Source organism: Gadus chalcogrammus, chromosome 2 (assembly GCF_026213295.1).
Source record: "Gadus chalcogrammus isolate NIFS_2021 chromosome 2, NIFS_Gcha_1.0, whole genome shotgun sequence".
Taxonomy (NCBI): domain Eukaryota; kingdom Metazoa; phylum Chordata; class Actinopteri; order Gadiformes; family Gadidae; genus Gadus; species Gadus chalcogrammus.
In genome coordinates, this window is record NC_079413.1 from 17,678,717 (window position 1) to 17,689,459 (window position 10,743).

At 51.3% G+C, this 10,743-nt stretch overlaps 1 protein-coding gene across 1 annotated transcript; it reads right to left on the reverse strand.

Moving 5' to 3' along the window:
• Positions 1-6,466: 6,466 nt before the first annotated feature.
• Positions 6,467-10,596, reverse strand: mfsd6l (major facilitator superfamily domain containing 6-like). The gene is made up of 2 exons (XM_056606261.1): positions 10,402-10,596; positions 6,467-9,950 (listed from the first exon to the last, which is right to left on the reverse strand). Exon 2 carries the CDS (start codon positions 9,763-9,765, stop codon positions 7,807-7,809), a length of 1,959 nt encoding a protein of 652 aa, XP_056462236.1. The 5' UTR covers positions 9,766-9,950; positions 10,402-10,596; the 3' UTR covers positions 6,467-7,806.
• Positions 10,597-10,743: the final 147 nt, after the last annotated feature.

The following is a 10,743-nucleotide window of genomic DNA, read 5'->3' on the forward strand; positions in this document are numbered from 1 at the left end:
AAATATAAACACAAACGCACATGCACGCACACACACACACACACACACACACACAGACACACGTACACATACGCACACACACACACACACACACACACACACACACACACACACACACACACACACACACACACACACACACTAGTCCTAGAATCTAAGACTAGACACTTGTTTGATCAATCCTTCCTGAGTGATAATGAGGTGCTTCTTGAGGACACACACACACACACACAAATGCACTCACATGCACATGCACAGACCATCACATACACGCACACACCCACACCCACACACACTAGTAAGTTCACCAAAGCGATTACAGTGAGTTCAGAAGCCTGTCATTAAAGAGCATTCTTGAGCATCTTGTTGAAGGAGGTCTACATTTAGCCTGCAGACATCTGGGGAGCGAACCCAGTATCTGTTGGCAGATCATACACAAGGGGTGCGGCACGGAACTCTGGGCCCCACATTCAAGGGTCACACATCTCAACCAGTAAGCAACGTGCTACTCATGCTATTACGGTATTAACCAGTTTACCAGAATGCATCATTCAACCAGAATATGGATTTGTGCTTTTGTCTGCACTCACAGCAGTGTTGGAAATGTCAGCACACCATATGGTTTCTGTGTTATACTTGTTTGAGGTCTTGCCTTGGCATATAAATATGCAGTTAAAATGAGGATGCTTGCTCTATGTTTGTTCATGGTGATGGAACTACATACAGCTAAGAATCTGCAATCGTATGGTTTGCACTGTTGGAATCGAGTCGCATCTGTTATATGACGTACAGTGTGTAGCTAGTGTTAAACAGACTGTCATGGTGTACCGTTTGTGTACTGAAAAATGTGTCAGTTTCTGTCAATAGTGTGTAACAGATTGACATATAATGCATAGTTTGTGTCGATAGTGTGCAACAGATTGTCATATGAGGTATAGTTTGTGTAGATGGTGTGAAACAGGAACAGAGCCTCTCCCCCATCACAAGCACGAGTGATGCTGCCGCTGCGAGGTCATCCCAGAGTCTCTGGTCGGCGGCCTGTGTGAACGCGTTGTGGTGATGTTGTGTTTCTGTGTGAACGTTGTCGTGGTGATGTTGTGTTTTTGGCCGTCTGTTTTGGGCCGGGAGGGCGTCTGTGTTGTCACTTCCACACGTGTCTCTTAAACCCTCTGACCCGTCTCCTCAGGAAACAGCATCGGAGACACACATGTTTCACAGACTCACACACACACACACACACACACACACACACACACACACACACACACACACACACACACACACACACACACACACACACACACATACAGTATACACACACACATATATACCCACACAGACACACACACATTGCTCTGCTGTTGTCCATGCCAGCTGTGTTTGCTCTGAAGGAGGACGGTAGAACGGAGGCTGTCGGCCTGCGTTTTATCTTCAGTAGCTGCTTCCTCCCGTCGCCCTGGGAGACCGGGCTCTGCCCTTCATCCTTTATCCTCCTCCGGTCCCTCATCCATCCTCCCTGATCACCACTCTGTGTCTCATACTGCCTGGTATTCTAGATTAGAATTCTAAAGTAGAATACATTCTACTGTATGTTATGAATAACTCATGGGTTCACTGTTTAGACAGGTTGATGAAGATGATGATGATGCTGATAATGATGATGATGATGATTACGATGATGATGATGTTGTTAAAAAGATGATGATGATGATGGTGATAATGATGATGATGATGATGATGATAATGATGACGATGATGATGATTAAAACGATGATGATGAAGATGATGATGGTCCCTCCCTCTGTTTCCGGGGCCCTGGCTGCTGACCGGAGGACCTCCAGGGGAGCACTAGAGTCAGAAGTGGAGTCAGGATGACAGCTCATCACAAGGTGAAAAGCTGAATGGATTCTTGTGAAGACGTGATATTATGGTCTGGCTGCAGCCAACAAGGCTTTCTGGGATCTTATAGTGTGATTTCAAGACAGCGCTAAGGAGATATTGTTACTGACAGTATCACGTGTGTGTGTGTGTGTGTGTGCGTGTGTGTGTGTGTGTATGTGTGTGTGTGTGTGTGTGTGAGTGTGTGTGTGTGTGTGTGTGTGTGTGTGTGTGTGTGTGTGTGTGTGTGTGGCTATTTTTAACCAAAAGTTTGTAGCCTTTGGAGTAGCAATAAAAGATTAGAGAAAGAGACGGACAAGAGGGAGAGAGGGAGAGGGAGAGAGAGAGAGAGAGAGAGAGAGAGAGAGAGAGAGAGAGAGAGAGAGAGAGAGAGGGAGAGGGAGAGGGAGAGAGAGAGAGAGAGAGAGAGAGAGAGAGAGAGAGAGAGAGAGAGAGAGAGAGAGAGAGCCGGAGAGTGAGAGCTTTGGTGAAAAAAGTTGCACTTTTAACCATTTACTCACACAGAATGCTCACTCTGCCCCGCTCACTGTCATGATGTATTTCATAGTCATTGATTGGTGAGTAGGAACGAGGTCAGACTGATCAGAAGGTATGGGCTGAAGCACCTCATCTTACCGGATGGTGGCTTGATCAAACTTTAATTAAACCTAGGAATGGTCTAATTATTATTCCTTAATTTCGATATGGTTAAAAGCAATAAAGTAGAAATGTATTTGTTAATTATTTTATTGATGATTGCATAACTGCTTACTCTTTAAAGTTACACCAAATTTCAAAGTTGACTGTTACCAAAAAATGTGGTGGTTCACAGCAACCCCGGTCTAAATGCCACCGTCATTACCTTGTTACCTTACTTTGTTTGAATCATCTGAGCTCTGGAACCAATCTGCCCCTCATCCTCCTTCACATGTGGACCTGTGGCTCTGAGAGACTGCAGACGATAAGTCACTATTCTCCTTGTTGATTATTGGCAACGTCTATGTTTTTTCGCTTTCTGGTGCGTTGAACAACACGGTGATTTGAATAGTAAGTGTTTTGGTTTATCAAGGTAAAACACACTCAACCATCTGACGTAAAGACTTACACACCGTCTCTCTTCTACCCTCTATTTCCAAAACACTTGAGAAGGCAGTCTTTGCTCAACTTTCTGCACAAAACGATACCCTGTTAGACCCTAGTGTTGAATTGTGTTTGCTTATAAAAGTTATTCTGTTGGATGTGATTTGAAGTGAGAAGATGATGGATGGACTCCAGAACTTCCAGGTGGTGATGGTGGTTTTTCTTCTTCTTAATGCTGGGTTGGTGAAGTACTGATAAATGTAATGCATTCGTTAGCCCACCCACCCAAAATCACCACCAGCCGTCACTGGTTGGTTCTATCTGGGATGTTAGGATCCAGGGGAGGGTATTGTGCTTCCTGTGGAGGAGCCTTCCCCACTCAATGCTACCAGTAGCCAAACGGCTAGGCACACACGTCCATCATAGCAGCCATTTGCAGTATCAGAATAGTACCGCTAGGTGGCCCTGTTTCACAACAAGAGACAATTCTATTATTTACTCTGTGGATCCGTCTTCTACAGACATAAGGGTTAATAATGGGGCGAAAGCAAATTTAATCGGTGTCAGAGAAGAACATAATGAAAATAGAATTGGTCCAAATAGTCTGGAGTTTTAACCTGAAATAATCTTTTTGAAAAACGTGGATATTAAAATGCCATGCCCTGAGGACTGATAGGACAGATCTCGCGCAGGGGACACGTGATTGTCAGAGAAGATGGGCCTGTTCCTCAGATCTTTGACATACTGGTTAACTTGTTTTTACCGGTTCAACCAACAGAGCTCAACAAACAGAAGCAAGTGTCATCATGTTTGATGAAAGTGTGCAAACAGTCTTAGTGTTCAGTCTCAGGTCACAGTCTGTATTCTAAGGTCATGAAACCATGTTGTATCAGAGACGTACGTCTCTAGTAATACAACATGGTTTCATGACCGTCAAATCAAAAGGTTCATCCCATTCAGAAAATCCCACCATTCATTAAAGAAGTTGAAACATACAGTAAGATGTAAGATGTTTGTCTGGTCACCTGGAGAACAACGAAGCCTTCTCAGAGAATCATCAGACTGACAATCCTCAGCACAACGTCAAAAGACAAAGGTTGTGGTGTAGGAAGTGGTTTCCGGTGTTTCTTGTTCCAGTTACAGGAGATGTGATTCATATCATGAAACTCTAGAGTGTGCAGTGATGGTAGAAGTGGGGGGTCGTGAGGAACAAACATCTCTCAGACAACAGTATCTTAAACCTACAAGGATCCTGTAGGCTTGACCTTCAGTGGGGGCTGCACACACTAGACGACTGTAGATGCTACGATATAAACTGACTGTGAACCAGCTTTAAGGGCTGATTATGGTTCCACGTTCACGCAACACAATGACCAAGCAGTCGCTTCAATGTAGTCGTGAACCTTTATGGTTCTGCGTCGGGTTTACATGTCACTATGCATGTCTGTGGTAAAGAGAAAACAAATAGTTAGTCTTTATCTTTGCATGCTATTACTCTCCATTGGTCTACTACTAGACGTTTCGACTATGGTATGGTATGGATTCTAGCAACTTGAAAGCTGAATACGACTAAAACGATGTTCAACATAGGCTGCAAGTTGGTCATAGCTGTCCATTCTGGTCATTACATTTGAAGTCTATGATGACCGAACACAAATCGTCAAAAAGGTGACGGCTATGAAGGCAAAAGTTACATGTTTTACCTTCAATTTTTTACATACAAACGTATTGCCGGATATTATGGAGTTATGCCGCTTTTCCACTGCATGGTACCAGCTCGACTCGACTCGACTCAGCTCGCATTTTTGGCGTTTCCACCGCGGTGGAAAACAACATGGTATCTGGTACCTGAAGTGGCTGCTTTTTCTAGTACCGCCTCGCTCTAGGTTCCAAGCGGCTGAGCCGATGCTAAAAGGTGACGTCGGCAGACGGCCGGCCACTGATTGGCCAGAGAGTGTGACGAAGTCACGAGAGCGACATGGCAACCATGGTGGTAACAGCCATAGCAGCGCCGCAGCCAACATATTCCACTTCTTCAACATGCCAGCTAATAATAGTAATGTTATCGATGTCCTCCATTGTTGTTATGTGGGTTCTCTCCATGTGTGGGTTGCGTAGGTGTTGTTTGCGTCGCGTACAAAAATACGTCACAGCCCTTTCGCGCAGCCGACCCCGCCCACGTCCAGGAGGTACTATTTGCGCTGGAAAACGACCCGTGCTGCTGCCGTGTCGAGTCGTGTCGAGTCGAGTCGAGTCGAGCTACATGTGCGGTGGAAAAGCGGCATTAGTGGACCAATCACAGCCGTTGCTGCTGCGACGCCTCAACGCAAGGTTAATATTTTTGGGAGGCGCCCGTCAGGCTCTTGCGGTGGACGAAAGGGGGATCCGCAAGGACGTAACGGGTCCGTAACCCCCTTGCGTTGCCTCAACGTGGAACCATAAAGAGCCCTTTATGCCGCGTTTCACTGCAGGGTGCGGTACGGTTCAGTTCGCTTCAGTCCGGTAGGGAGGGGGCGGTATAGCCCAGGGCCCCGTTTCCCGATAACGATGGATCTTCGCTCGTACGATCATTCTCCCGATGGATCTTGCGATCCATCGATAATTTCTTTGGAGCGTTTCCCGAAACTCCTCTTAACGTGAACGCGCATTCGCTGCACTCACGACGTCGTAGGATTGTAACTGTCTACTGACACGGTGCTGAAATGGGCTCCGTAGGAGGGGGAGACGCAGGAATGTCGCAGAAAAATTATTTTAAAAAGGGTTAAAATATATCCCCATCAAGGACAACAGCAGAGTAGCCTACGAAAAAAATAGACTGCAATTATATGAATGCTAAAGACATTAAAACACAATTGATTAGGCTTAAACCGACATATATCAGTCCTAATCCTGAATGCACTGTGCGTTTCACGGCATTTCCCCCCCTGAAATAATTCCATATGAAAAAAAATTAAAAATAGCTTGTGTGACAACTACATTTATCTTAATGGGCTGATTTCTGAAACATGCTTTGCACAGCAAAGAGAGCCGACTTAATCTGATTCCGCATAAGGGTTTCCTTGATTGATAATTTGATTGGCTATAAAAGCCCCTCCGGAAATAGGGTAAGGTATGTATTGATGAGGAATACAACGAAGCCCACCGTCTGGCCCGGTGCATCGTTGAGCGCACCATCGGGAGGTGGAAGTTGCGCTTTAGATGCCTTCACAAGTCAGGCGGAGGGCTCCAGTTTTCTCCAGCCAAGTCATGCGCCGTGATTTGTGTGACGGCTATGTTGCACAACATTGCAGCTAAGGCTGGGGTGGCATTGCTTGAACCGGAGGACGTTGAGGACGATGATGATGAGGAAGATCGGTGTGAGGACGGCCTCCCTCATAACTACGCGGCTGGTTTTCTTGCGCGTCGAAGAGTGATTGAGACTTTTTTTTAACCCCCTCCACCCTCCCTCATGTCACTAAACATTCATCCCAGCCTTCATCCCAGCCTTTTGCCTGCTCCTTTGCTTGTTTTCTATAATTCTTTTTATTTTTTATTTTTTTTAATTGTTTTAATTTATTTATTTTTTTACATTATTTTATGCTACGTTTTATGAGTAGCCTATGTCAGTCTGCACAAATCCCCCCACTTTCTCTCACACATTTTGAGTGCCCTGCCTGCGCAAACATTTTCTGGACTGTCCCGTTTTATTTTGGCCATTTTAACATCTTTATTAATAAATTAATTAATAATCTTTATTAATTACCAAACTAAGATCATAAAGGCGCAATGCGTTTTAATAAAACGCATCCAATAGACGGAATGTCCGATGGTGTCGCCACTGAGGCTATAGCTGACGATGCTCTTAGCGTCCTACGAGTACCTACGAGCACCCCTGGAGTACTCGTTAGCTACGAGCGTTTTCAAGACGTTCGTTCCCCACGATGCTTTCGGGAAACGCGGTGAAAACTCTACGATGCCCTTTCGACGCACTTCACGATCCACTTAGGCTAACGACGCTTTCGGGAAACGGGGCCCAGCTCAGTTTCGAGGTCGCATTTCGACCGCCGACAGTACCCTTTATGGTAGGCTGGATGTCGATCGCTGCGGCAGCTACGTAAACATCGTGACATCATAGCAGCACGACACAGTGTAGCCTGCTCAATAAAAACAATGGAAAAGTTGAACGCGACACATTAAACCAAGAGCTATCATGGAAAGAATAATACCTCGAGGCTACTGTTTGTTTGTTTTTATCCCCACGTAGCCCGGAAGTGATGATTCTGTCGACCAATCAACGGAGGGGGTGTGTAGCTCGAATTTTCCGGCACCCTTTCAGGCGTCTCAGTACCCCAACGGAGGAGTACTGAAGACGAGGGCAAAATGAGTACGGCTCAGTCCGAGTCACGTCCACTTTTGGCGGTGGAAACGCAATCCGTACCGCACCTTTGCAAACAGAACCATACTGCACCCTGCAGTGGCAACGTGCCATAAGTCTCCAGTTCACATGGGCCGCAGCCGAGACGAGCAGCATGACCGACATGAGCTGGAATAAAATAAATATTAAAAGATAGATAATTACGTTTTTATTTTTACTATGAAACCCACAGAATCACATTCATTGTCAGAAAGCAGTAACATGACAGTTATCCTAATTCCCCTCCCAGAGGTGTCTCCTCCTCTCAGAGGTGGCCCTTCCTCCCAGAGGTGGCCCTTCCTCCCAGAGGTGGCCCCTCCTCCCAAAGGTGGCCCCTCCTCCCAGAGGTGGCCCCTCCTCCCAGAGGTGGCCCCTCCTCCCAGAGGTGGCCCCTCCTCTCAGAGGTGGCCCCTCCTCTCAGAGGTGGCCCCTCCTCTCAGAGGTGGCCCCTCCTCTCAGAGGTGGCCCCTCCTCTCAGAGAGGTTCTGCCGGTGCCGATCCCCTTTGAGGGCATGGTCTTGGAGGGCGAGGTTCGCCTCCAGGGCGCGGTCCACCTCCAGGGCGCGGTCCAGCCAGTCCGTCTCCGGCTCTTCCTCCGAGCCGCTGTCCTCGCTCTCGTCCGCCGCCAGGAGGCGGGAGTAGTTGATGCGGCGCTGCTGCGGTGTCCGCCACCGGAGCAGGGGGAGGAGCACGCAGCACGCGGCCACGCCCAGGGCCACGCCCCGCAGCAGCCAGCGCACCCCCCACCGCTCTGCCACAAACCCCGCCCCCAGGGACCCGAGGACTGCCCCCAGCCCGGCGCACAGCCAGCCGTACACCCGCCGCACGCCAAGCCCCGCCCCCCCTGCCCCCACCTCCTCCGCCTGCGCCCCGACCCCCCACCACAGGGTCCCCGCGCCGAGGCCCCGCAGCAGCTGGGCGGGTAGCGCGGCCCAGGGGCCCCACAGGAAGGAGCAGTACAGGCACGTCAGAGCCAGGGCCCCCGCCCCGGCCATCAGGGGCCCCCAGGGGCCAGGGGGCCGCGAGCACAGGCCCAGCAGGAGGGGGAAGGCTGCCTCGCTCAGTGAGCCCAGAGCCACGCCCACGCCCATGTGCAGCTCGCCCGCGCCCGCGTCCTCCATGACCCACAGCAGGAAGTCTTCAAGCGCGGCGCCGCCCGCGGCGCCCAGCAGGGCAACGGCAGCACAGAGCGGGCCCCCGGGGCGGCCCCCGACCAGCCGCAGGGCCCTCATGAGCCCGCCCCCGCGCGCCCGCTTCCTGTCCAGGTGCAGAAGCGGCAGGAGGGCGGAGCCCACCATCAGCGTGGGCGCGGCCAGCGCAGCGTAGAGGAAGAAGTGGGTGGCGCCGCGGGTCACGTGATCGCCCACCAGGAAGCAGGGCAGCCGGCTCACCAGGATCCCCGCCCCCCCGGCGCCGAGTGCCGCGCCCAGCCGGCCCCAGGTGGGCGCGTTGCCGTGACGATCTGCGGCGTCCACCGCGTCCAGGTAGTCGTGGAGACCGTCCTCCACCGCCCAGGCCAGCGGCGCCGCAAGCAGCTCCCACGCAACCACGCCCATCAGAAGCAGCAGGAGGAGCTGCTGCCGCGCTGCCACGCCCTTCAGCCCGCTCAGGAAGCCCCTGTCCTCCTCACCCCCTGCCCCCCCCACCCCCCTCCAGCCCCCGCTGGGCTCCGGGACGTCAAGCGACCGGTGGCTCAGGGCAGGGCCCGGGGCCCCCCTCTCCGGCCGGTGCCCGTTGACGACCGACTTGTTGCCACTCCCTGCCCCCCCCAGCGTACCGTTGGCCGCCAGCTGACCCTCAGAGGGGGCGTTGCTCAGCGGCCCCGCGGCAGGCAGGGCGCTGGGGGGGACCCCTCCCACCGAGGAGCTGGAGAGCGGCTGGGGCGCGGGGAAGGCGGTCGGGCTAACGCTAACACCAGGGCTAATGCTAACGCTAACTCCAGGGCCAATGCTAGCACCGGGGCTAATGCGACTGCCGGGGCTAATGCTAGACCTAACACCATGGCTAATGCTAACGCTAACGCCGGGGCTAAAGCTAGCACCGGGGCTAATGCTAACACTAGAACCAATGCTAGCCGCAGTGGCGTTGCAGCGGCCACCCAGAGCGCGGCCGTCGAGGGGGGGGATGAAGGGGATCAGCAGAGCCATGGCGGCCGAGCCCACCAGGGAGAGCACCGCCGCCAGCCGCCTCTTGTCGTAGCGCCGGGTCAGCGCTCCAGCCAGCGGGCTCCAGAGCAATGTGGTCAGGTGGCGGGTCGCCATGACGCCCCCGGTGGCGGCAGCGCCCAGGCCCAGGCGCCGGAGGTAGAGCGTGAGGAACGGCAGCAAGCAGCCCTGCCCCACGCTGCACAGGAAGTGGAAGGAGGAGGACAGGAGGAGCGCCGCCCGGATGTCAACCTGCTGGGGGGGCTTCATGCTGGGAGCTGGGGGGGATAGAGCGCTGGGGGCTGTGGGCTATAGGGTTGTCTGGCTGCTGGCTGGCTGCTGGCTGGCTGGCTGGCTGGTTGTCTGGTTGCCTGGCTGCTGGCTGGCTGGTTGTCTCTGGCTGCTGCCGGGCTGCTTGTCTGAGTCAGCGATCACATGAGGCTTGGTGACTACAGCTTCATAGAGAACAGAAGGAGATATGTTCATGTGTTCATGTGTTCAGGTCACATGGTATTACATGTTGGATGTTTACTTTGAACATGTAAATATTGTACTACATTGATCTGATTCAGCTTATAAAATAATATAGATTATAAATACTTGAAATGAATGTGCAACATGATTTGATTCAACAGAATAATAATATGCTACGTTAGCTATACTTTATCTGGTTGTGAGGGGTAACCCAAATTGTAGTATATTAAACTGCTTATTACAAAAAGGTAAATACATATATACAAAGCAGTGCATCTGAGTTTAGAAGCGTTTTTTCTGAGGGTTGGATCAGAGCTTTGCGGAGGTTTCCATCTCCGTGCAGACCCGGCCCCCGGGGCAGAAGGACCGCCTGCCAGCTGTCTGGTCTCAGGTGAACCCGCTCAAAGTTCCAGAGAAGTGAAAGTACATTACCGGGTTAACTTCTGCATCCGCACCAAAACTCCTCACCGTCCGCGGTTCATTCTGACCCAAAGGAAAGTGGTGGTGAATGTATTACTGTGCGCTGCAGGTATCGTTGCTAGTGAAGAAGTTACACCTGTTGCGCTTGTGTGTGCGTACTGGGTGTGCACCGCAGACAGGACGTGCGTCTACAGCGACACCGCGGGGCGGGGAGGGCCCCTGAGAGCAGGGGATTGATGATGGATGGGCGTAAAGTCGTTACGGGACCGGATGCATGAGTTCCGCTTTGGTGCAGGAAGTCCAGCTGGACTACAGAGTAAACATGACAGGTATTATGGTCTGGCGTGGCGAAGG